We start from the raw sequence: 27,806 nt of genomic DNA, 5'->3' as shown, positions 1-27,806 counted from the left end.
GACTCTCAATTGAATCTAAATTAGCTCTTTTATTATACCCTGGAGGGAGGAAGGATCAAATGGTGTCTAGGACCCTTAAACAGGGCACACCACCAGGTACAAGTACCTGTCCCCGCCCCCACGCCGTCTCTCACTTGCTGCATTGCACTGCACTGATGGTTGCATTTTGCCAGAAGGTGAATGGAAACTAATCTGTGTGTGTTTGAAGGTGTTTTACCAGCCTTCCAGACGAACTGTGCTCCATAGATATGAGTCAGCATTAACAATACTAGCAGTTTCATTCTGTTATTTTGGAAAGCAGTACTGCAATTTCCAACATTTGTCATATTTCCTACATGTCCCTATAAACTGGCATACAGCTGTTTGCTACTTAGATAGGGAAGGAACACATTCATAAAATTCACCAACGTTTATTTTTCAACAGAATTTTCTTTAATTAAAAAGTGTATTGTTGGAAATAAAACTGAAGTTTAGAATTCTGACATGGCTCGCTACGCTCCCATTAAGCCCATCAGTGGAGAATTATGTTTACTTTTTGAATGGAAAATCCTAGCAAATGTAAAGAAAGGAAAAGCCTCATGATCACTTAAGCATTAAAACATACAAAAAGGTGACCATCTAAACCTGCGCTGTCAGCAGTCATGTGCTGATAGTGCAAGAACTTGGAACATAAGTATTGAATAGAAAGCACCATTACAGTAAAAGATGAAAAATCAATGCCATAGCTTTTACAAGGAGAATGAAAAATTAACCAAAACAAATGCCACTTGATACCGTCAAGGGAGTCCACAGAAGTCACATTTGTGTAAGGCCATCTTAATACCTACTAGTACGTTGCCAAAATAAGTATATTCACTTAGGCATGCATCAGCTCATTGCAACCATTTAAAGACACTTACTGTGTTTCACCACTAGAGAAAAGGAGATTAAATATATACAGCACATGGGAGAGGGGAGAAGGAGAAGAAGCCAGGCAATATAACAGGAGGAACTCTGCAAACAAGTGACACGCATCAGTGTCAAGAAAAGAAATATGTGGGAGAAAAATCCACTTGATCATACTGGAGGGTACATTTCAAATCTATGTATAAAGCACATAGGTGCTGGAACAGTGTAAAAGCCTGCAGGGTGTATATAGCACAGGATGAGGAGAAGTAAAGAAAGATATTTTGCTAACCGATGCACGTTAGCTCTGTCAGGATTAAGCATAGCAACCAAAGGGCACACACAGATTTGATGGTCAGCCTATGGCACTTGCTGAATATTCCATTAGTAACTATGAAGATACGGCTGGATCACTGAATCATCTAGCTAGCTGCTTCAGACACTGAGTAGTAAAGTTAGAAATGCTTACAAAAAAGAGTGCAGTCCACAAAGCTGGTTAGTTCTTTAGCTTAAGGATATTAGGGATAACAGACAAAGCATTGTTTAACCTTGGTCTAGAAGAGCAGCAGGTGAGAAAGAAAAAGAGCTGTAGAGCATTATACTTCATACAATCCTTTCTTTCTAATACCATCCGAAGGAAAAAAAAAAAGACAGGACAAGAAAGCCAACCTTCAGAAGCTCCTCTGATGTAGGCCTGTCTTGAGGAATTTTCTGGAGGCAAGAATCTACGAAGTTTCGAAAATAATCAGACCTATTACAAGAGAGAAAAAAATGTTAACTGAGTTAACTGCTGACTTCTTCATTTTAAACACCTCATTAAGGAACCATCTGTACCAAAATCAACCCCTCCACTCCCTCCCCTCCAAAAAACAAAAACCAACCCCTCAACACTTCAACCAACATATCTAAGTCAAGCCAGACTCTATGTCTCCTCTGTAGATCCTTGAACCTCAACTGCCAAACTGGCTCAGAGTAAGAATGCAAGAATACTGTGCAATTCAAGAGGAAAGGAAATGTTGTACCAGTTATCTAAAGGCCCACATGACTCGGAATGCCCTCATTAATGGTATAAAAACACTGTTTCATTTTGATGGGACAAATTTAACTATCAGATTGAACTATCACACAGGCCTTGTGCCCGCCCTCTGCCCAGGTGAGTTTAACCCCCAGCACACTGCATTAGCACAATACCTATATGTCTCAGACACATCTTCCAAGATGTTCTGAAATCCATTGGCAGCGTGGCCGTACAGGGGTAAGTGAATTTTTCACATCTCTTTGGATGTTGAGTCTCTACATTCTGCCCCTTCATTTAAAACACAGACTTTCCGACAGACGTTACTACTGACATCGAGATGATAGAACTTCAGATTTTCTTTTTCTCTCCCCATCCACAAAAACCCAGGTAGTTACTTGATTTTTTTCTTCCACTAAAGTTTTTTAGCAAATTAAATTCTTGTATTTTTTGGTCAGAAAAAATCTATAAAATGAGCAGAACCTTTTCTGGAAATATCATGTGTGGGCACCTAATCAGAACATCTCTGAGGTTAAAAAAGTTGTAAAAGTGCAGAACGCTGCGTTACAATCCAAACAGCAGGACTGCAGCTTAGCAAACAACACTACTGTGACGCTGGCAGGCCAGATACCAGCTCTTGTCCAGGCTGCAGGCATTAGCTAAACTGGAAGAGACCTTGAGAGGCCATCTAGTCCAGTCCTCTGCACTCACGGTAGGACCAAGTATTATCTAGACCAGTGGTCACCAACCTGTAGACTGCGATAGACTGGTCGATCCTGGAGTCTCTGCCAATTGATTGTGATCTGGCTGCTAGAAATCCGATGGCACAGTGTGGCTAAGACAGGCTCCCTGCCTGCCCCGGTCCCGTGCGCTCCTGGAAGCAGCCAGCAGGCCCGAAGGAGGAGAGGCAGGAGTCTCCGCTATTGCTCCTGCCTGCAAGCACCGCCCCCGCAGCTCTCATTGGCCGGGAATGGGAAACTGTGGCCAACAGGAACTGCTGGGGTGGTACCTGCAGAGAGTAGCTGCATGCAAAGACACGAGCCTCCCTGCCCCAGGGGCCATGATGGCCGCTTCTGGGAGCGGCATGGGGCTGTGGGAGCCTGCCTTACCTAGCCCCGCTGCGCCTCTGACCGGTAGCTGTCCAAGGTAAGTGCCGTCTGGCGGGAGCCCACATCTCTCCCGCACTCCAACCCTCAGCCCTGAGCTCCCTCCCAGAGCCAGCACCCCATACCTGCTCTTGCACCCCAATCCCCTGCCCCAGCCTGGTGAAAGACTGAGGGTGGGGGAGAGCAAGCAATGGAGGGAGGGGGAATGGAGTGAGCAGGGCGGGGCCTCGGGAAAGGGGCGGGGTAGATCCTGGATTGCACTTAAATTCATAATTGATCTTGTGCATAAAAAGGTCGGAAATCACTGATCTAGACCATCCCTGAGACGTGTTTGTCTAACCTGCTCTTAAAAATCTCCAATGATGGAGATTCCACAACCTCTCTAGGCAATTTATGCCAGTGCTTAACCACCCTGACAGTTAGGAAGTTTTTCCTAATGTCCAGTCTAAACCTCCCTTGCTGCAATTTAAGCCCATTGCTTCTTGTCCTATCCTCAGAAGTTAAGAACAATTCTTCTCCATCCTCCTTGTAAAAACCTTTTATGTACTTGAAAATTTATGTCCCCTAGTCTTCTCTTCTCCAGACTAAATAAACCCAATTTTTTCAATCTTCCTTCATAGGTCTTGTTTTCTTGACCATTAATCAATTTGTTGCTCTTCTCCAGACTTTCTCCAATTTGTCCACATCTTTCCTGAAAGAACTGACAGCCTTTTAGCTGGATACAAGACTAGGTCAGCTACATGTTAGTTTTGCTCAAAATAGGTATTTATTAAGAATGTGTTTAGTCTCTATGAAGTGCTTGCCGCATGCATTAGTCTCGCTTGTAATATCTGTACTCCATACTGTAAGAAAATATGTAAGTTTTGTTGTATAACTTTGAAAATGTTTGCTCTGAACTTGTGAATTCAGGCATGGGAATCATCTCCCACCCTGCCCATCCATGAGGACTATCAAAATCAGATGTGCTATCAAGGATCATTGCAATACAAAGGATTAGTTAATGGCCCTGTCCCACTTAGGAAATGCTACCTGCAAGGAAGCTTGTCCTGTGGGTTTTGAAGCTGAATGAAGGAAATAAAATGAAGCCACTGGAAAATTTTCCATCTTTTTTGCTGTTTGAACTCTGAAGAGCCAGAGACTCTAAACTGAAGCCAGAGATCCTCAGGGTTGCCTGATGAATCTGCCCTGAAAGAGGCTTTGAATTGACAGACCACTATAACTATCACTCTTAGGATTTACATGGCACCTCATTTGTGTACAGGTTTGCCTGCTTTAACCTGTAAAGAGTTCTCTCATTCCTTTTTCTTAGTTTGTAATCATTTATATAGTTTATTACAGGAAAGGCTACAAGCGTGGTCTCTGGTGTAAAGATCTAGGATACCAATTGATCTGGGGTAGGTGACTGGTCTCCTGTGCCTGGAAGCAACCCAAATGTGGTGTGATTTTTGGTGTAAGTGATCTTTTATCACTATGTCCAGTTTGTCTGGGTGGCAAAATAGACTGGAGAATCAAAGGGGACTGTCTGTGACTCCATTGTAACACTGTTATAGTGATGCAGGAGTTCACATTTGTTACTGACTTGATGAAATCTAAATTTAGAACACACCACCAATTTGAGGTGTCTGCCCTAAGGTAGGCTAGGCACTCATGGTCATGAGCCACTGCAGACAGTGTGACAATTATTACTAAGTTTTTTACTTTTAAAATGGATTCATCTGTATGTGGATTCAAGAAAATGTTCAGAACCAGGAGGCACAAAATGTGACTATTTTATGGGTGTTGGCAAAATCTATGTAATAATGGCAAATACATAATCAACGGTAGTAGTTCCACAAACCAAGATTTGGGTTTCATAAACTTTGTTTTTAATAATATAAAAACAATCATTTGCTGCTAACCTCCGGGTTTCCAGTGTTTACTGACACATGACTTACCATGGGATTTTATGTTCTTACAGCAAGTCTGTTCCGTTTCTGGACTTGCTGCATTCCTGGTCTCTAAAATATTCACTTATTCAGTGGTGAATTTTGTGCACATAAAATGTACAGTGCACCTACTTATCAGCCTTTCAGCTCACATCTTCCCAACAGGAATCCAGCCATTTCAAGAACTCGGCATGACAAAGCACTCCATTTATAGCAAGTCCCTACAACGCTTCTCTCTCAGTAATACTCACCATTCATTAGACTGTAGTGTAGGGGATTCATTCTGCGCTATGTGATATAAGGCACTCATTGCGTTCATATTAAACAAAGGAGGCTTCCTTTCCGCTATACATAAAAGAAAATAATTTTTATATAGGGAAATAGTCTCACAGTTTTCCCCTTAATTTATTCCCATTGCTTATAAAAACATAACAGTAGGACCACTAGTGCCTGAACATGGGGCCCCAAACCAACCCTAACCCTGCAACAAGATGTGCTGCCATGTGCTCCTACCATGGGTTTTACCCGCACAGAAGATGAAAGCTCTTTGAAGATCAAATGCCTTGTCTTGTCAAGCTTTCAAATTCTGGGGGTCGTCATGGTGGAGCACTCACTCTAAATTACCAAAATATAAATAAATCATCAGTAAGAGCCACTTTCAGTGGCTGCACAGCTACAATATGGGGTCTGGCCGGTTTGTTATACAATTATTTTAAAACCTAGAAGTACGCAAAATCCAATGGTAGCGATGTGGACAAAGCTGGTTACTGAAGCTGTCACAACCATACTTCACTGACTGAACATACATATGTTCAGTCAATAACAAGCTAATTCTTTACTATTTTGAGGGTAGATTCTCTCTGGCTCTCCTTTCTCTTGCAAGCTTGTGTAGTCTCATAGGACCAACACAGTATGAAATTTTAATAAGGAAGGAGATGATCTCACCAAAACAACAAAATAGAAGGTTCGTCAGAATGTTTGCTGAATAAAACTATAAAACTGAAGCTCACTGCAAACATCTCAAGGAAACTGTTCAAATTATGATATTTATACCCAGGGGAAAGTGTAATGAAGAATTTTTTTTAACATAGGATTCAATTCCTATTTTCAGCTTTTTATGTCCCACTGGTGCTTTGGCATACACACATTCTCCTCTCTATCTCCCACCAAGTACTTCACAATAATACACACAATGGATGTCAATGGACACTCTTCCACGTTATGGGATTTGGTAAAATAGCCTCATGCCCCACCAGTTCACCAGAACTCAAACTGAGGGACGATGCCCCACATCAAGCCAAAAATCATACAAAAAAGCAAGCACACTTCATAAGGCAGAAATTCCGTATGCAATAAGGCACAAAAGGGGTGTGGTCACCATGAGCTAACTGCATTCTTGGGGCACTGGATCCAGCCAAACCTTTCTAGTCCACTCAGAGCGTGATTATGTCATGATAGCCACACCTCTTAAAGCTGCTTTATATTGGCAACAAAAATCTTTACTCTGAAGGAGTCTCTTTTATGTACTGGAAGAAAATGAAGTTGACGGCCTGCAATATTAGACAGCATTTTTAGCTAAACTCTGTGGTTCACATGGATTAGTGTATTTCTGAGAATGTTCACCAGCCAATCAGATTGTTCGTTCAATCAATGACGTTTTAGAACAAACAATAAGATATGATAAGGCAGTTAATACAGCCCCAGATACGCTGGGATGCACGAAGGAATAACTTTGCCACTTTAGGGGGCATTGGTATCAAAGTCCTATTATCAAGTTGGATCTTTATCATGAAAATATTATACATTACGGTGAAAAGAAATTTTTATGCACCTGTAACCCTATTAAGCAGACATGCTGCTTTAAGTAGCCCATTCTAACTGCAGTACCACGATTTACTTCCTGGGTGAGGATGTTAATACTTCAACACTGGATTGTTCCAAATCTTCCTTAAGAGATCTTCCAGACAAATTTATTCATGTGTGACAACACACCCTGAATATAGCTATGAAGCTGTCTGTTTAACCCAGGTGGGCAAACAACGGCCTGCAGACCGGATGCAGCCAGCCGTCAAGCTCCTGCTGGGGAGCAGGGTGTGGGGCTTGCCCCGCTCCAGCCAGGGCACAGGGTCGGGGGCAGCTCCACACTGCTCCCGGAAGCAGCAGCATGGCCCCCATCCGGCTCCTACATGTAGGGGCAGCCAAGGGGCTCCGCTCCGCATGCTGCCCCCGCCCCAAGTGCCGCCCCCACAGCTCCCACTGGCGGAGAACTGCAGCCTATGAGAGCTGCAGGGGCAGTACCTGCGGACAGGGCATCATGCAGAGCCACCTGGCCGTGCCTCCATGTAGGAGTCAGAGAAGGGACATGCTGCTGCTTCTGGGAGCTGCTTGAGGTAAGCACTACCCAGAGCCTGCACCCTTGAGCCTCTCCCCACGCCCCAACCCCCTGCCCCAGCCCTGATCCCCCTCCTGCCCTCTGAACCCTCAATCCCAGCTCGGAGCACCTTCCTGAACCCCAAGCTCCTCATCCCCACCCCAGAGCCCGGACCCCCAGCCGGAGCCCTCACCGCCCCACACATCCCACTCCAATCTGGAGCCCCCTCCCAAACCCTGAACTCCTTATTTCTGGCCCCACCGCAGAGCCCACACCCCCATCCAGAGCCCTCCCACCCGCCAATCCCAATTTTGTGAGCATTCATGGCGCGCCATACAATTTTTATTCCCAGATGTGGCCCGGGGGCCAAAAAGTTTGCCCACTCCTAGTTTAAACCAAGCTTCATTAACATAGGAGTCCTCAAGGAAACTTTACGCTGTATACGAATATTGAAGTTAACATTTTGCTTTTCACTTTTAAAGCCATATGTGTTTTGGTACTTTAAGGTCTATTTTCTACATTTTTCTCTGTGTGGATCATGCTTTTTCATTCAAAGATTAACTGACCCCACACCGAGCGTAAACCCTGTAAGTGCTAGAGGGTTTGCTGTTTTTCTTGTCTATAATAATCTCTTCCTTTGTGCAGTGAAAATGCCAGTTCAATTAACACGAAACTGGAAACTTACTCTTGATTTTTAATATCGCACTTACCACTTCACTCTAAAGATCATGTCCTAAAGCCATCAGAACAAGGAAGCAAGCACAAGTCTCCTGCATGGTAACTCAGATCAATACACTCCAGGGTTAAACAATTCAGACTCTCAGAATGAAGTTTAAACATTCTTTTCAGTAGAAATTTAATATTTACACCACAAGTTGGACACGGAGGAAAATCTGTCAGGTAGTCTAGTACTTTTAAAAGAAGATGGCTTACCTAACTCAATACATGTTATTCCAAGAGACCAAACATCTACTTTGCCATCATACTGCCCTTCATCCATGGCTAAAATTACTTCTGGGGCCATCCTAAAACATAAAATTAAATTCTCATAAAATTCTACATTACAATACTCCATAAGCATTTCAACCTAATTGGCCATGTGACAAATTGACTAATTTGAACTACACCTCTACCCCGATATAACGCAGTCCTTGGGAGACAAAAAATCTCACCACATTATAGGTGACACCGCGTTATATCGAACTTGCTTTGGCTCCCCCGTTCCTTGTTCCCTGACCTCCCCCTCCAGAGACCCCCGTCCGTAATCACCCCCAGGACCCCACCCTCTACCCAACCCCCTGCTCCCTGTCCCCTGACTGCTCCGACCCCTATCCACACCCCTTGCCCCCTGACAGGCACTCACTGGCAGTGACGGAAAGCGGAGCAACGCGGACCCAGCCCACTCCACTCTGCAAGCTCCCACCCGCGGCGCTCCGCTTCCTGCCGCCAGTGAGTGCGGGGAGGTTGGGAAAAGGACACCCCCTGCACTCACCTGCGGCGGGAAGCAGAGCAACGCGGCCCCAGCCCGCTCCACTTTCTTTGCCCCGGCCCCATTGCTGGGGGAGTTGGGGAAAGTTCCCGCACTCACCTGTGGTGGGAAGCGGAGCGATGCGGCTGGGAGCTGGCGGAGTGGAGCAGGCTGGGGCCGGGGTGCTCTGCTTCCGCCGTTGCCGGTGACCACAGGGGGGATCCCTTCCCCCAAGCCCCCTCCCCCAAGCGACACGGCTCGGGCCGGGGTGAGGGAAGCAGAGTGGGCTGCTCCCGGCCTCCTGCTAATCCCCTGGGCCACTCTGGGACTGTGGGGCACCCAAAAGTGCCCCCCCACAGCTCCTGCCTCCCAGAGCCTGGGTGGGGGAGCCCCTGACCGCCCCCAAGACCCACTTCTCCGGCCCGGCACCCTTAACACGCTGCTCAGAGCAGCGTGTTGGAGCTTTACTGCATTGTATGCGAACCCGCGTTACAGCGGGTGGCGTCATAGCGGGGTAGAGGTGTATTGAGATGGAAAGAAACATTGCACAGGATATCAGGCATATGCCCGGGTCACTTCAGTCTTGATTTGGATCCCAACTTGTCTGGCATTCTGGAGTTCACCAACCAGTAGAGCCGCACTGGCAAAGCCATGTGGGGAAACCTACACAATGCATTCTTGCCCTATACCCAGCTTTTCACATTTATGAGCATTACAACTCCCTGCTCCACCCATATCTCCAACAGTCTAGTTGGCTAACCAATACTGGTGATGCAACTACCGCATGAACAGAAAAAACAGCTACACTGGTCCATCTAGCCCAGTATACTGTTTTCCGACAGTGGCCAGTGCCACATGTGTCCAAGGGAGTAACAAAACAAGGCAATTTCGAGTGAAGCTGTATAAACACTGCAGATTAGATGTAGAAGATCAAACCATAGAAGATGTCTGCAAAGATTTCTGTTCAATCAATCTGGCCTTTCCTGTGAAAAAACCCTCTTTAGTAATTTGAACAGCCAGATGCCATGAGAACGTTTGACGTTTCAAATCATGGTATTGGTTGAATAAAGCATGCACATAATTGCTTCAGGAGCTTCACTGTAGCTACTTACAGTCAGGGTAAATATAATAGCAAAGTATATACAATTTATGAAAAGTAAATAAAAGTATTATAGACACATAGGAGGGCACTGAACTGTCCTTTCCTTAAAATCTGAACAGATCAAACTTTTCATAGCACTTAATGTTATGCAATGTACATTTTGATTTAACCAGAACTGTACTGTCTCAAAAGTGGATTTTAGTAAGGTCCAAACAAATTAGACAGCCTACCAAAAGATGTTACTTCTTGAAGCCACAGGTGTGTAAAAACTTTTCTTACCAATATGGCGTCCCCACAAACGAATTGGCAGGAGAGGCTATGGAAGCAGATCCAAAGTCAGCAAGCTTCACCTGGCCTGGCTCTGTCAGCAGGATGTTTCCTGCCTTGATATCTCTGGTTATGGAATACAAGCATTACTATTACATCCCTAAAACAGCCACAATGGAGTGTGCCATCATTCACAGGTTCAAGTTACAGAATACACTGACCCCTGTACGAGAGTTTCAGTAATGAGGGGTCCTAGCCTTAATTCTATGCCTGATCTTGGAATCCAGTTTAGTGTCTTAAAAAATCAACTTTAGATTTCAGTGACTTCTAACAGCAACAAGAATTATTTAAATGCCATGACTGCAATCCATCAAAACCATAAGAGATGGCTAGTTCCCCTTTTTACACATTCTACAAAAAAATTTAATAGTTCCAATAACTCACTCATTTTATTCCCACCAAAATGTGACAGGAATCTTTTAAAAAATTATTTAGACTGTTTGACTTCCTTTATTGCCGTTTTTCCCTGTGTGTGTATTCACATAAAGCTAGTTTTTAAGAGGGTTATTACTTTTCTTTATGGGAAAAAAATACCAAGTAACTTTCACACTGAAGTTGCCAAAAAGCTATTTAGCTAACCTATGTGCTTAGTCAGTTTTGGTGTTCTGTGCTTCAAGGGATGAGCATCACCACTGAATTCTACCATATCAAGTGGGAAAAGCATAGCAAATTCAAGTCACTACTATAGTAAACCATAAAGGGATTTTCCTGGCATTTTACAATTATTGTGAATTACTAATTCTAGAAGATATGTACACTGCAAAAAAACCCAACAACTCCACTTACAAATTTTAAATGTCATTTCCATCATTGGGGTGATCAGGTTGCAATCAACAAGATAAATTACCTGCAAGTGTGTGACACAGTAACTTTGTAAGTACTTACCGATGGATCATATTGTGAGAATGTAAGTATGCTAGTCCCTGGAGAGCACCATGGGTAATTGCTGCTATTTCCACCTCTTGCAATGGCTTTTTATGAACTTAAGGGAAGAGTGCATGTGAAATTTATTATTCAAGAAAACAATGCAGTTTACAACGTTCAGTGCATACTTTCAAAAATGTAAACACAGGCCTAGAAAACTGTAAATTCTAGTTTTACAAGGCCTGTGTCCTGCATGAGGATACCCACTTTACAAGTGGTTGATAATACACTGTACAATCTGGAATCAGACGTAACCCTCTAACCGTAACACGGCAGCGACTCATTCTACCCAAAAAAAGGCTATACTGCTAAATTCACATCTAAATTCTTGTCAGCTTTTCAACCATTTTACCAACGGTATTTGAGATGAATATTTAATTTACCATTAATGAACCTCAACAAAAAAATTACAACACAACTTTTTTCCCAGAACTCTCCCAGAGGCCAAATGAACTGCTCTGTAGCTCATCTCAGACAGTTTGACAGGAAGTGAAGGTAACTAACAAAATGCTTCATTTAGCAAACCCTTGCTACTGGGTGTAGTGACACTGTAGTCAATTTGACTACCCCGGCACTAAGCATTGTGCCTGACAGCAAGGGTTTGCAGAATTAAGCTCTGAAGCGGCATAAAAGGAGAATCTTAAATTCAGGGAATACAAACAGATGGTTGAAGACTTATTTAAAGATAGTAAGAGAAGACAAATTGTGTGCCTAGGAAAGCTATACACTACAGAAAAATACTGTAGATATGTAAAATTTTGAGCTATTGTAACATTCCCCCCCCCCCGCCAAAAAATTAAATAACTGAACATTGTAGAACAACTCTGATCCACAATCTGTTGGATTATAAATTTCTCAGTTTCAACCAAAGAAATCTTTGAGACATACCTTCTAGTAAGTCTGATGCCGATCCTAAACAATATTCCATAACAAGCTGTGTGGGGAGAAATCAAAATAATGTATTACAGAGTACCTAGAGATAAATAAATGGTGACTAGATTTCATCGGCTTGTGAACAGTTAGTGATCCAGCATCATTCATGTACTATGAACCCTACAACAGGAGTTTGCCTTACGTTCCGGCTGAAACGACCATCATCTCACAAACCTTCAGAAAAATAAGCCGAGGCCCAAAATAATTTAGGTGTTGGGAAACCAGATTTTACAAAACAATCCCAACAGCTATGTTTCCATATTTTTGTTTAAATTCCAGTGAATTTAAATTCCCCTCAAGATTAGTTATACTGTACATCTTTGATAAGAAAAAGAGAAGAAAAGGGAATTACCTATTGTATATATGGCAAGGGTAGTGTTCAGTGATGTACCCTTAGAACATAAAAGCAGTAGTAGAATGGTGTGAGGTTTACACTAGATACTTTTGCCAGTTTAGAAATGTTGAATAGGGTGTGATTAAAGACATGCTATGCCGGCAAAAGCCCTAGTGTAGATCAGTTATATCAGTATGAAAGTGCTTCTCCTGGTATAGATTATTTTGCTCAGGACACTGGTATAAGCTCTCCCAGCAAAAGCTCTGTCAGTATAAACTGCATCTACACTAAGTGGACTTGCTGGTATAGCATCTTAGCTACATGTGCAAAACTTTCCTGGTGTAGACTAGGTCTAACTGGAGAATACCAGCTTCCAAATATGATGATACAACAATCTAATATTATTCCTAACATAGGGCCCTATTCTACCACCCTTGCTAATGTTGAGCAGTACCATACTATAGGAACAATTCCCATTGAAATGACCAGAATTGCTCTTTTTATAAGGAATCACACAGAGTAAAGAGGGTGGAATAGTGCCCACAGCAAATTACATATAAAAGAGATAAATAGAGTACATAATTACTTATCAGGGATGTGAAAATTATATTCAATAAGTTTATCATATCATTTATGGCTAACCATTTATTTGTATTTAGATTAATTTTGTTATAATTAGATTTCTCAAAAACTTAAAAAAATATTGTCTAGGTCTTATAGTACTATGGATATAGATTTATGAATAGTATTTACACATTAACATAATTTAATACACAATTGTTTTGTAATTTGAACTACTGCAATTTTATCAATGAACTGTGTGATGTGCCACTGAAGTTGTCCTTCTTAGTGCAACTTCTTCCTGTATGTAGATATATTTTTATATATATATATGTAGATATGCAATGAGCAATTCAAATAAAGAAAGGCTTTTTGACTGTAACCCAAACATTGCAGCACTAGTCTAGCGCAGTGGTCCCAAAACATTTTTGTTCACACCCTTCTTACCTGGCCTGTGCCCCCCTAGGAGCCATGGTTGGGAGCGGGGCCAAGGTAAGAGCCAGGGGCCACAGCCAGGAGCAGAGCTGTGGCCGAGGCTGGGGCTAGACCTGAGGCTAGGGCCAGAGTGGAGTTGGGAGCAGAGCAGGACTGGGTAGCGCTCCCTCCCCACCTGCCGTGGGGACAGGTCTGGGGCCCCACTGTGCCCATAGGGGGCATGCCCCACAGTTGGGGGACCACTGGTATTGTGCATAGAGCCAGAAAGTGAAACTGATTATTCAGCCTTATGTCATCCAAAGGGTGTAAAAATGAAAAGGCAAAATAAACAAGTAGCATAAAATGGGTAAAAGTAAATTAGACTGTCCAAATATGGAGAATTTAAAAAAAAAAATCTGTGATAAAACAGTAAGTGATTTTAAAAATCAATTTAATAATGTGACTATCCATTTAAAAGAATAAATCAGCTATATATGGAACATAGTCAAAATGTAAAACACTGAACCACAGATAATAAGCTCACTGGGACATCAGATATACTGTTAGTAAATAAAATTGCCATATTTTTTTCCAATGCAGTGAAAATTAATGAAATGCATTCTTCCTCTCCTCCAAGCAAGAATCAAGTGGCCAAGTACTTGGTTTTTATTTAACAACCCAGCAATGAAATGAGTTGTGGGCACTAATATCAATATACCCCTTCAGGAAGGGAGGAGAAAGTTTGCAGGGTCTCTGACTTGCCTTACATGGCTCACAGAATCCACTGAGCCTGGCTGCACATTTCTAAGCATCTTGGGGACTGCACCTTTTCCTTATCACTCTATGTAGGAGACAGAGATTTTAGGGGTCTTCCCCTACAGCCAGCTGCAGACATGTGTTTACTTAAATTTGCCCTCAATCAAAACAAGAGAAGTGCAGAGTGGAGAGCAGCTTACCCATGCTGTATGTTCACGCAAATAGCAGCCTTTGTATTCTATACTGTTAGGATGCTTTATTCTTTGTAGGAACTTGACTTCCTTAATAATATCCTGCCATTTCTGTGGAAAAGAAAAGGAATAGGAAGAAACTTTACAAAACTGTTACTTAAAAGAAGGGCGAGAGAGAGAAAAAATGACCTAACCAAGATAAAACGGGGAACGGGGGCGGGGGGAGATCTGTATCCTCCTCAAAATATTTGAAGTTTGAAATTAAAAAAAAAGTTATATTAATACCATGACTTACACTGCTCAACTTTGCATAAAGAAAGTATCATATTTTACCATTTTATTTATCCAGAGAATAAAAATGTTAAGGAATTTGATTTTACGGCAAAGATCTCTCAATTAATGTAATATTTTATACACGTACATGCAGAACACAACACCACAACATTTGATATCTGAGCTCTCCTGCGGAGTTCACACTTCATATTCCAAAAATTAAGTTGTCCCTTCTTAGAGAAAACAGTTTTCCCAGCCAGTCAAACACACACACCAGGCTGAAGGAGGTCATGATAGCTGCCATTACCTTCTGTCACTACCAGCTGCCTTAAAGCCAGTCTGGGAGGTGTAAAGACCCAGCCCTGTTAGTAAGTACATTACTTCAGGACAACCTTAATTTGCTACTCACCAACTTTTTGACTATGTTCTCGATATCATTTCTCCTTTATCACTTTCAATCTTTACATATAGCAGTTTAAATTACCTTATTTACTGGTCAGTGAAGAGTTTTCAACAAGCAAAAAACCCCAATATAAAACAGAGTTAAGTTCTATGACAATATATTCTTAAAGGGACGCTGCCAATGTAAAGATTACTTTCAGTCTTCAAATTGTCTATCTGATATTGTTAAAAGTAACACCTCACATTACTGTATGTAGTGTTGTTGTAGCTTTGTTGGTCCCAGGATATGAGAGAGATAATTGGACCAACTTCTACTGGTGAGAGAAAAAGCTTTCGTGCTTACATAGAGCTCCTCTTCTTCTTGGAAGAGCTCTGTGTAAGGTTGAAAGTTTCTCTCTCTCTCCAACAGAAGCTGGGCCAATAGAAGATATTACTCCCTCACCCACTTTGCATCTCACATTACTGTCACTGCATTAAAAAAAATTAAAAGCATTAAAAAATTAGGAAAATGCGACTGAAAAATAAAATTGGGCAAGGACACCGAGGGATGAGTTTAGCACCTGAAGATACTTAACTCAGTTTTTTAACTGACTAGATTTCAAGGTCATAGTGTCCCTTTAACATTGACACAAATAAATTATAAAAAACAACAGCTCTGATGTTAGTCAGAAGCAGAAAAATCTTCCTCATATTAAAATCAAAAGGAATTTCTCCGATTTCTTGGGTCTTATCAGCCCTCAGGTCCAATACCTTTTCTAGGACCAATGCAAGATGGAATTGTATACACAAGGCCTAAAATACAAATACAGTTTTACAAAATCCAGCAATATAAAATCCAGGCTCAAAAAGAGTCCTTTCACACCATGAACAGAGAGAATACCTATAAGACCAGAAAAATACATTTTTTGAGTCTTCTATTTACACGATGACTTTGTACAGTTACACCTCATGCCAACAGTTCCATCTTATCACCTATGCACAGAGTTGTCCAACTGTCACTCTATATTCAAGTAAAGTTCAAATTGAAAAGAAAAACCATCGTATTTAATTTAGAAAGTAAAGGTGACCTGCAAAGGGGAAAAAAAATGGGCTCATTCTCTCTTTTGTTCAGACATAAGGATTAAAGGTAGTTTGAAAGTTTTGTCAAAAAAATGTGTTTTCTTGCTTTTCACATCAAAAATTCAGATTTTGTCTACTGTGAAAACCTTGTGGTGAAGGGGAAACTAATTAAACATCAACAAGTGTGGTCAAATACTACAGAAGTGAGGGCCATAAAAGACAGACATAGAAACAGAGACTAAAGGAGACTGAATCCTGAACAATTGAAAGGGGAGTGGGATAGGATCTACCTAACCAGAATCCAGGATTGTTCCTCTGTGTGTCACTCTGGAGCCTAGAATGCCTGTTGAGTCAGCATGAAGCGATGGAAACAGCTACAAGCATGGCTGAGAGCTCTTTTTGCTCAGCATAACACCAGGTTCAATAATCAGTGGATTTAGCAGTCTGTTACCATCCAATTAAGTTCTCAGCCATTTTGAATTAACTAGTTATACCCATTCAATGTACAGCCACATTACAGCAAGTCTCTACACCATTGGTGTCCTTTTGTTTATTTATAAGGAACGTACAAAGTCCAATCTCTCTGAATGCAGAAGGAACCAAGAATGATAGGAGCATTTTCTTAGCTTACAGCCCCCAAGCCTTTTCAGGAAACACAGGTTCCAAAGTTCGCTCTAGCTTGTTCTAGGGTCACACTGTACTTCCAGGCTCCTGCGTGGCTTTCTTGCCTCTCTCTCTGTTGTCTGTTCTCACACATGCATACCCCTACCCAAAACAATACTCAACCAAAAGCTCCCGAGCATGCGAACCTTCTCCCCCATTTGTCCGAGGTAGGGGTTTACACTAAGTTATGAGGGCGAGTTCACATTTTATCTCAATGAGATTTTAACTCAACCCAGAACAAGGTTTCACCAAGGTCACAACATCTTGCCAAGCATACTAGACCGTTGTGATATCAGAGGTAACAACCAATCATAACCCTCATTCTACAGATAAGTTATATGCAACAATTTCATTGGTTGTATGAGAGCAACTGCACAGATGGTGGATAAGTTGGCCCAAATGCTACACTTGTGCGACAGCATACACAATAAATCCGCCCAACACACACAGCACCTCACAACAGCATATACCTGCACAATCCCCCTGTACAGAAATCAGTGCAATTAGCACACACAAAACACCCAAACATCACTCTGAAACCTAGAGCGTCTGTCGAATCAGCGAGAAGCGATGGAAACAGCTACAAGCCCGGCTGAGAGCTCTTTTTGTTTAGAATATCACCATGTTCAGTCATCACTGGGATTTATGGTCTGTCAATGTCCAATTGTTAAGTTCTCAGCCATTCTGGCTTTTTTTATACACAGGACTTTACGAATTACATCCATGCAACAGTCCTTCCGTTTTAATCAGCTTAATTACAACTTGTTTTGTTAGCTTTTGTAAACACTTACTTACACATTCCTGCTTAACACACTCTTCAGAGAGGGATGTATTTAATGATTCAACCACCCTGTCTCTTCAGCGAAGGAGTGAGGGCTTCAACAGACATTTGGGACCCCTGAGAAGTCCTCTAATACAATTAAAGAAGGCCAGAGTTGACATTACTGATGAATCCAAGGTATAAAAGCAGCATTCCATCCCGCCCCACCCTGAGTGCTGGCTCTGCAGCTCCCACTGGCCAGGAACAGCAGCCAATGGGAGCTGCTGGGGTGGCGCCTGCGGGCGGAGGCAGCGTGCAGGACAACCTGGCAGCGCCTCTGCCTAGGAGCGGCCGGGACAGGTTGTTGCTTGTGGGGAGCCATCTGAGGTGGGCACCCCTTGGATCCAGCACCCCAAAACCCTTCCCGCGCCCCAACTCCCTGCCCTGAGCCCCCTCCCGCACCCAAACTCCATCCCAGAGCTCACACCCTGCACCCCCTCCTGCACTCTGAATCCCTCATGGCTGTTCCTCCGCCTAGGAGCACAGGGACATGTTGCCGCTTCCGGGGAGCCCCGCAGAGCCAGATAAGGAGCCTGCCAGCCCCGGACCAACTGGACTATAAACCGGACTTTCTATGAAGATTAGAAATGCCAGTTTATAGAGCTTTCCAGTTGGTACAGAGCCGGATAACAGAGCTTTTACTCTACCTCAACTGATATTCAGCTATTCAGTTCTGCGCTTCCAGAGGCAGCAAAAACAGGGTCAGTCCAGGCAGGTTATTGACTAAGCAAGTGTCTGTCTACACATGGAAGTTTTACCAGTTATACTTGTAGAGTTATATCATTAGAAACCACATATGGACACATTTATTGCAGTATAAGATTGGCTTTTTTGGTTTAGCTTAAACCCCTTTTCAAGTAAAAAAAGCTACATTTAAAAAACAAAATGAAGCACATATAAGAATGTCCACATGGAAGGTTATACTGGTATAACTATATTGGTTTAAATTCACACTTTAGGTTATACCAGTATAATCTTCCCATGTAGACAAGCCCTAGTAACAAATCAAGAGCACAGCACCACATACTTCAGAGGCCCCTCAATTTAGTTTTGGAACAAAGCATGCTCCTGTTTTACATGGTCTCTGCCAGAGCCAATGAGAAAATCCCATTAAAAACAAAGGAATGCATAACTGATACTGTAGTGCCTTGAAGAGATTTGCCGTATATAGGCTAGATTACAATCTGAGCAAACCTTCCTTCAAATAATTTTTGTTTAAAGCAAAATAGAAAATGTTTTAACTGACTTTTTTCTTCAAAATAAAGAAACACACATCCATTGACGACAATCAGAACCTATTTCTGAAGCATGAACAGTTCACGTCATTCATGTGAACAGAATATTTATAGTTCATTGTAATTAAAAACAGTAGGACAAGAAGTAGGTACAAATTATACTTTCATCAGGACACAGGTAAACAAGTTACTGCAGTAACAGAGTAAAAAAAGAAACATAGGAAGTTTGGCTATGAAATCAGGATTCGAGGCTGGTTAGGAGAGACAGGTATCAGAAACTGCTAAAGAATTAAATGAATACTTCAATTCTTCAAAGTACAGGTGGCAAAGTCTAGGTCTGTTCATGGAAACCAAAAGGTTAGGCGCTATGAGGTCAGGCCAGCTAATCCATCCCTTTGCCAGTGCAGGGCTGCTTAAAGCACAGGAGAACACAGTATAAGGAACAATCTTTTTCTGACTTCGTTGGGCAACAGCACTTGTACTACTTATATAAAACTATTCCATAACCTAATAGATTTCACTATCAGGAAGCATTCCAACCAAGCTAGTCAACTCCAATCCATGGCTTTTCAAGCTTCTAAATTAGAGCTTCAGAATCACATAAAGTACAAGCTAATGATCTCTGCTAGAGTGTTCTAGAAAGAAAAAAATCTGGGGATGCCATTAAAATATTTAATGTTTAGCCTTATTGATGGCTCTTAAAAGTCTATCTTAAGCACAGACCAGAGAATCTCCCCACATTTATGCTGCTTTATCATATTTCCTATTATTCTCTCTCTTTTTCATTCTTTCTTTCAAGATCCTCAAAATTATATTGTTCAGCGGAGACCATTTAGGAAAAGGAAAAATTCTGGCTTGATCTGCTATTATTACATTTTATAGGCAGGCATCCTTCTGAGTCTATGTCTCTATTGTATTCATTGCTATCATTCCTAGCAAGCCTTTATCTAGCAAGCAACAGGGTGGTTTTTTTAAATGGAATTCAGAATGGAACATTTAAGGCTAAAAAGGCAACTCAGCTTCCTACTAAGTCTGAATGCTGTCGCTCTTGATACACACTATGTTTTATTTTACCATTTTGCTTACATATTATGCAGTTCCATAAAATATGGCTCTTCCTGGCTGAGTGAAATAAATCCTGCATAACATGCCAGGAGCGGACTAGTTAGAAGCATGTTGAAAATGCTCAAAGAAACTTATTCTGTTTATACAATGCCCCGATTCATCTTAACTATTATATAAAGATTCTCCCTCAGGATAGCTTAGATTAATTCAAGTCAGCATATATCACAGCAATATGGGTTTAATATACAAGATATTCCACATACCTCATTGGATTGCTTCCCACTATATGACATTTTCTTGATGGCCACCACTTCATTGGTGCGCACATCACGTGCCTGTAACATTAAAACATGAAGTATTAATATCTCGTATCATAAAGAAAATACCCAGTAAAGAAAATAAAACAAACACAGAATGATTTCTCACTGGAATAGAAGTACTGAAAAGGCTTTATCCATTTAATAGTTAGCCTGGATATAGAAAGTTAAAATAATGCATTTCACTAGGGGTGATGAATGTTGGATATATTCAGAAACTAAATTAAATAAAAAAAAAAATCCAAAAAAAAAAAAATCACACTCCTATTTGTGGGACATGATTCTCAACTCATCCCATCTATTGTCTGCATCCATCAGCTCTCTGTAAGTTACTTCTAGACTAAAGAGCATCTCTGTAAATGTGGTTTTTCTGATTTTAAGAAGTAGAATAGATCATCTCTAAACCAACCTCTGCCCTTCCCCACGGCCCTGCCATAAGTAATCTGAACAAGTGAAATCAAGTCCCACTCTCCCATTCCACTCCAAACAGAAGGGAACATACTGCAATATCATATGGCCAAAATTACTCTGATATTTCTGACATCAGCTGCAAATACTGGACACCTTTCTGATGCTGCAGGGAGAAGATAAATGTGGAATGTGATACAAAGTAGATCACATAAATGAAGGTGTTTGCCATAAAGAGACGTACATTTATTTTCAAATTCTGATTCTTGCATTTCTTGTCCAGCATTATTTACAACTTATAAAATCATAGAAATGTAGGGCTGGAGGGAATCTCAAGAGGCTATGTAGTCCAGCCCCCCATGCTGAGGCAGGACCAAGTAAACCTAGACCATACTTGACAGGTTTGCCCAACCTGTTCTTAAAAACCTCCAATGATGGGGATTCCACAACTTCTCTTGGAAGCCTATTCTAGAACTTAACTATCCTTACAGTTAAAAGTTTTTTTCCTAATATTTAACCTGAATCTCCCTTGCTGCAGATTAAGCCCATTACTTCTTGTCCTACCTTCAGTGGATGTGGAGAACAAATTGATCACAATCCTTTTTAAAACAGCCCTTAACACACTTGAAGACTTATCAGGTCCTCCCTCCTCTTCTTTTCTCAAGACTAAACAACGCCCAGGTTTTTTTAACCCTTTCTCAAAGGTCTGGGTTTTTAAACCTTTTATCATTTTTGTTGCTCTCCTCTGGAATCTCTCCAATTTGTCCACATCTTTCCTCAAGTGTGGCATCCACAATTGGATGAAGTACTCCAGCTGAGGCATCACCAGTGCTGAGGAGAGCAAGACAATTACTTCCTGTGTATTGCATGTGATACTCCTGTTAATACACCCCAAAATAATATTAGCCTTTTTCACAATTGCATCACATTGTTGACTCATTCAATTTGTGATCCACTATAACTCCCAGATCCTTTTCAGCAGTACTACTGTCTAGCCAGCAATTCCCCGTTTAGTTTTGTGTGTTTGATTTTTCCTTCCTAAGCTTCATACTTAGCTCTTATCTTTAATGAATTTCACCTTGTTGATTTCAGGTCAATACTCCAATTTGTCAAGGTCTTTTTGAATTCGAATCCTTTTCTCTAATTTGTGCTAGCAAACCCTTCTCATCTTGGTGTTATCTTCGTATGTTATAAGCATGCTTTCCACTCCATTATCTAAGTTATTAATGAAAATAGTGAAAAGCACCAGACCCAGGACAAACCCATGCAGGACCTCACTAAATAAATCCTCTCCGTCTGACAGCAAACCGTTAAAATAACTCATCTTTGTAATCATTTTTTTAACCAGTTTGACACCCCTCTTATAGAAATTTCATCTAGATGACATTTTCCTAGTTTGTTTATAAGAACGTCATATGCAACTATGTCAAAATCCTTACTATACAATCAACACACATCACGTCTATACCTTCCCTGCTCCCTATCCACTAGGTCGGTAAACCTGTCAAAGAAGGAAATGGTGTTGGTTTGGCATGATTTGTTCTTGACAAATCCATGTTGGCTATTTCTTATAATTCTATTATCTTCTAAGTGCTTACAAATTGATTAATAATTTGTTCCAGTATCTTTCCAGATACTGAAGTTAGGTTGACTGGTCCATGAGTCCCCGTTCCTCTTTGTTCCCCTTTTAAAGAGAGATGCTATATATGCCCTCCTCCTCCTCTGGGACTTCACCAGTCCTCCATGAATTCTCAAAGATAATTGCTAACAGTGCTGAGATTGCTTCAACTAATCGCTTAAGTACCCCTAGGATGAGTATAGCACAATAAACGTTAATGGCTCTTCATGTTACAGACTGATTTCCTGTTCTCAGAAAATTTACAATCTAAACTAAGACAAGATGACAATATAGGGAGGGGACAATATAATAATGCTGTCAGTGGGAACCCAATGTGTTCTGAAGTAAAGCTATTGTTTTAATTTTCATTATGTTTTAGCAGAGGCCCTCACAGTCTCAAGGAACAGCACACAGCCTCAAAGCAAACAGGAGAGCATCTTGTTGTTTAGCAGAACAAAATCCCAACCAATCCTCTGCTGAAAGTTCCATACATGGCTAAGGAGGCGGGGAACTCCTCAGGGCCTCTCTCTCATGTGTGTTTGACTTGACCACAAAGCCAAAATAACGGTGTATGTCATGAATTTCAATGACACTAGTACTAAAATACTAACTCTACTAGCCATTTCAATGCAGCCTTACAATGAAGGATCTCCAACAATGTAGAAGGTGAAAGTATGAAGAAAGCTAAATTACCTTACCTGCTCCAATTTCAAGCTACAGTTAACAAAAGAATACTCAAGTTAAATTTCAGGTTACAAAATTAGCAAATCTGACCTTATCACTCAGTGTTGCAATCTATCAAACACAGGCTTCCAGAACTTTCATTACATTCAGGACTCCAGAGTTTGTAAAGGGGTTTCTCAGCCATATTCTGGTACTTTGCCATTCATTGTTGACAGTGAATTCTGAAACCCTCTTACCTCAATGATGAACTTCTGACTAGCTTTTACCATTTTCTTTCTGTTACTGAGGATGCTGCATTTCAGTGTTGAGTCTACATTTCAATCTATTTAAGGTAACTATTAAAAATGCAAAAATTATTTTTTTTACCAGTACAATTTAAACATTGTAACTCCTAGATCTTCTCCAGAGAGAGGAAACTGTTCACAGACCCAACTGTTTCCTCTGCCACAACCACGCCCATTAGTATTAGCTAGGGCCGTAATTTATTAAGCACAAAGCAGATCTTAAGTGAGGGCTGCCGCCAATCCAAAATACAGCAAAAACATGCCCTGCGTTTCTGTTGAAATAAAAGGCAGAAATAAGAAGTAAGATTTAAAGAGCTGTTGTCACCTCATGAAAACTGGGAAAAATATTCAACTGAGAAATAATTCTGCTCATGCAATTTTCTCTATCTTTCTGAGATTTTTATCCACAACACTACTGAGTTGCTGGAGGTGTGGATTTTAACAGGCCAACATTAATACACTCTGTTTCAGAGGGCCCTTGTATCCCCTATTTGGATTCATTATTTGAAATGAACTACAGGTACCAACACTGACAAGGACAAACCTGCTTTGATATTAGCAAATACCAGCACACCTGATTTTTGAATAAGCGGGGACAGGTGGCTCCTGAAGAGTGCCCTGGAAGCCAAACATCTAGCACTGATCTACTAGAAGAAAAACACTATGACCAGGCAAAAATCTAGAAACCTCTGGATCCCCATCCTTCTTGAGAAAATTCCCTTTGCATCACAATGAAATGAACATCTGCAACAGTCTTTGGCAGCCCAACTATCAGTAACAAACTTCAGCCATGGCTGCATCCTGTGCACCTGATGAAGGCACTGAAGGTATAATTCTGGCCCTACTGAAGTCAACAGTGAAACTCCTATGGACTTCCACAGGGTCAGGATTTCACCCCTAATCTACAGCATCTCTGAGGTTGGGACCTTGGAATATAACAACAAAATTCTATTGTGGTTCCATCAAAGGATCCCAATGCACTTAATTAATATCAACTCAGTCTTGCAACAGACTTGTGAGGGACAGAAGTATCCTCATTTACAAAGTGGGTGGGGGACTGACTTGCCCAAGATCACAGAAGTAATCCGCACCACAGCAAGGAAGAGAACTCAGGGCTCCGGTCTCCCAGCCTTTCACCTTCACCACAAGGCCAGACTCTATCCCAAGGAGGCAAAATTCAAATACGTTTTGTTTTTTAAACTAGCTTTAGTTTTATACTTTATACTCTTGAATACATCCTGCTACACTCATCTGACGATATTCTTATTTGTTTCCATACCAGCTGCAATTCTGTTGTTGTGCTACTATCTTTCTGTTTGTCCATATTCCTATAGTGCTTGGGTTTACTACCCTTAAACCTTCAACAAACAATTAGGAAACTAATTAAGAACAACACTGCACAGGTTTCATGTAGCAAGAGATACTGGCGGGTTAACAGAGAGTGCTTAAAATACCACCCTGAACCTACCATAAAAATACTTCCCTTGCCCCACATACTCCAAAAAACATCTAAAATATTTGGCCTATTTGGGTGATTGGCCCGACAGATGACAAATATTCAAGGTAGAACAATTAGACTGGGAGAAAAGAAAATCTTGGGAATATCTGTTGAATAGAGCAATCACCTAGCACACTTATCACAAAGGATTTAAGGTTTATTTGGGTGAGGGAGGAGGGAATCACTGAAATAATCAAATGGGTGAACAGCTACAATAAAAAAAGGGCAAAGAAGATACCAGATTATAGCAGCAGAAGGAACATAGACATAACAAAAAAGAGTCAATATACCCACCTCCTTGCCCTCTCTGGAGCACTCTACCTAGCACTGGTTACTGTATAAAAGAAAGGCTATTCTTGCACTGAAAAGGATGAAGAATTAGGGCAGCAAAGATGATACTAAAACCAAAAATGTAATAGGAAGCCTTGTAATTACTGGGGTGATAATACCCTGAGGTGAGCCAACAGAGTTCATGAAAATAATGAAAGGAATTGTAGTTAAACTTTATACAATGGTCTAAAACTTGGAGAGCAGGATAAAAAGTAGAGGTAGTAAACCTATAGAATAAATTATCACAGATGATGATCAAAAGAGTATGAATCTGAGTGAAATCTAGACCTGGTTTTGGACATGTGGGTGAAGGGGTGGAGTAAGAAGTATAATAAAGAAAAGGAAAACAGAATTAAAATACAATTCAAAGGGCAAGATTTTGGGGATGTATGGCTTTTTCTAGTTCCTAAACAGTTCCTAGATGTGTATTATTATTAACATTCCCAAGCCAAGCTGTACACAACGAAAGTAGATGGGGGGAAAAAAGTTTCTTTACTAAAAAAAACAACCAACCCCCCCCAAAAAACAACACCCACCTTAAACACACAAATATTATTGATAAGTTAACATCAATAGTCAATAACTGCCAGAATCTGAATATGAAAAGAAAAGAGAGCCATGAAGGTTAACAAGCCAGAGAGTTAAAGGCACCCAGTTTCTTTGAAGCGTCTTCCCTAGCCTGGAAAAATCCATATGACATCCAAAACAAAGGCAGTATTGTTATGATGCCACCCAATTTATTAGGTGATCATAAAACCCAGGGCTTGTTTGAGATTTCAGGCATGTATGCACATGCATATTGTGTTCAATCCTCAAGAGAAGGCAAGGTATCAAAGTTCCCAAGAATGGAGTAGCTAGACCAATGATACAAGATGCATGCGTGTGACGCAAAATGCATAACAAAGCTGATGCTTTAAGTACAGCAGCTTTGGCAATGTTCCTTTGAAGTTTTAACTACATTTAACTTAACTAGAGAACACTTTAATAGTGTATTATCCAAGAATTGAATATTGCTGATGGAACACAAGATAATTTTTATTTTAGTAAGGAATTACTGGTTCTGCAAGAAAATCAGAAATGAGACATTCATGCCCTCCCAATCTAACTTCATATACATAATCTTTACCTTAACAAATTTCTTCCCACCCACCAGGTCCATTTCATCTTTTTGGGTAGAGCTTTATGTAATATAATGTCTATCTATAAAATAGCTTCAGATATAAAATTTCTTACAAGAGATTTTCCAGAGCAAAAAAGATACTGTAATCACGTCTAGTTTGTGTGTTGAAGCTTAAAATGCAAAACAATAATAGACAGTAACATACCACACATCTTCTACGGGGCACACTCCTTTATTAACAAAAGACACATGATACACTAACGTTTGAGCAGCATCATGCAAAGCTTACCTTTTGTCGTTTAGGAAGACTGTCTAATCTCCTACCTGCAGTGCATCAGAAGTACAATCTGAACACAGTAAGGTAGAAATCCCTCTTTGTTAATGAACTTTCTGACAATAATGTTTAGTGAGAGAGTGTGTAGAGAAGAGAAGGGTTGAAAAGCTTGGGAGGGTGGGTTCTCCACCATTTAAATTCATGGCAGCACTTGTCATGCTGCTTGAAGGGTGCCCTGGTAAAGGGCATTCAACCCTTAAATGATTTTTAACTTGAAACAAATATGGAGTTCACAGAGATACTGATGTGATGAATGCTCCTCTTTTCTTGCTGTTTGTGCACACCCCTACCACATAGCATGCAGGTGACCTCTAACTATGTGCTCGTTTTGGTTAACCATCCCCTATGACATTTCTGTACCATAATAATATGTAGCGAAGTTGAAAACATTTAAAAATTGTGTCAAAAAGTGGGCAGAGGGGAGAAGTGAGTTGATCTGAAATCTATCTCCAGTTTTCTCTGCAGTGAATTTAATGATATTAACCAATGTTCACCTGTGGCATTTACTTCATTATAAAACATTTGCTCACACGTTCTGTTCCCAGGCAGTGGCAGCTCACAATTTTAAGCAAGGAACAAAATTAAGAAGCTTTTCCTAATTAGTTCATCTGTGCTGCATTAAATTTGTGCTGGAAGGTTCCCAACATGGTCTGCTGCAATTATTAACAATGAATAGGAAGCTCATAAAATACTGACACAAATAGCTCTCTGTAAGAAAATTGACAGGTTTGGCCACACCTGTTATAATTATAAATGAGAAAAGGTTTGCACCGGAAAATGGCTTTTTAATGAAGGTCTCACAGTATGCACTTAGGTTAACAGACAGTAAGTTGCAAATGAAGTAGCTGTAAGGGGCTAAGAGATATCCCATGTCTCAGTTGTGCTATGTAAGCAGAGAGTAGGCAGGGAAAAATCCTGGTCCCCAAAAGCTCAGGTCAAATAGAAATGTTATATGGACAAGTATTGGGATTCCAGTCTGTTGGATAAGGACAGCAGGGGACGCTGAGGCAGTCTGAGTGACACAGTGCAAGAGAAAATGGCTGCGGAGGGGCTGAGTGGCAGATGGAGAAAGAAAACTGAGCTGCACACAGGGGCAGGGGAAGAGAAGGAACTGTATGGAGCAACAGAACTGCACTGCCAGTAAGAAGGGAGGTGCTGAAATGAAGAGGAGCTGAGCAGAGCAATAGAGCTGAGTTGCCAGTCATGAAGAGTGGTAGAAATATGGGCCTTGATGATGTTAGCCAGGTGAGACCAAGAAGAAGTGCACTACTGAGCATGCCCAAGACTGAGCCTCAGGTGAACATGTTCCCTGTTAGTGCTGTGACTAGTATGTGGGGTCTGGGGAATGGAGAGATGGGATCTCGGCTTTTCAGCTGCAGACAGA

The 27,806-nt window shown here is 41.2% G+C and overlaps 1 protein-coding gene across 5 annotated transcripts in view; it reads right to left on the bottom strand.

Moving 5' to 3' along the window:
* The window catches only part of TAOK1 (TAO kinase 1), a 138,303-nt gene that overhangs the window by 26,369 nt on the left and 84,128 nt on the right, over positions 1-27,806 (bottom strand). For all 5 annotated transcript variants that reach the window (XM_037880567.2, XM_037880566.2, XM_037880568.2 and 2 more), the window contains 8 exons: positions 20,093-20,164; positions 14,322-14,423; positions 12,012-12,057; positions 11,085-11,181; positions 10,152-10,265; positions 8,236-8,327; positions 5,183-5,276; positions 1,555-1,636 (listed from right to left, as the gene is read on the bottom strand). In XM_037880567.2, the coding sequence (XP_037736495.1) occupies positions 1,555-1,636; positions 5,183-5,276; positions 8,236-8,327; positions 10,152-10,265; positions 11,085-11,181; positions 12,012-12,057; positions 14,322-14,423; positions 20,093-20,164 (699 nt within the window). The remainder of the gene's footprint in view (positions 1-1,554; positions 1,637-5,182; positions 5,277-8,235; positions 8,328-10,151; positions 10,266-11,084; positions 11,182-12,011; positions 12,058-14,321; positions 14,424-20,092; positions 20,165-27,806) is intronic.

Source organism: Chelonia mydas, chromosome 17 (genome assembly GCF_015237465.2).
Source record: "Chelonia mydas isolate rCheMyd1 chromosome 17, rCheMyd1.pri.v2, whole genome shotgun sequence".
NCBI classification, from domain to species: Eukaryota; Metazoa; Chordata; order Testudines; family Cheloniidae; genus Chelonia; species Chelonia mydas.
This window is presented reverse-complemented; position numbering and strand designations above follow the sequence as displayed.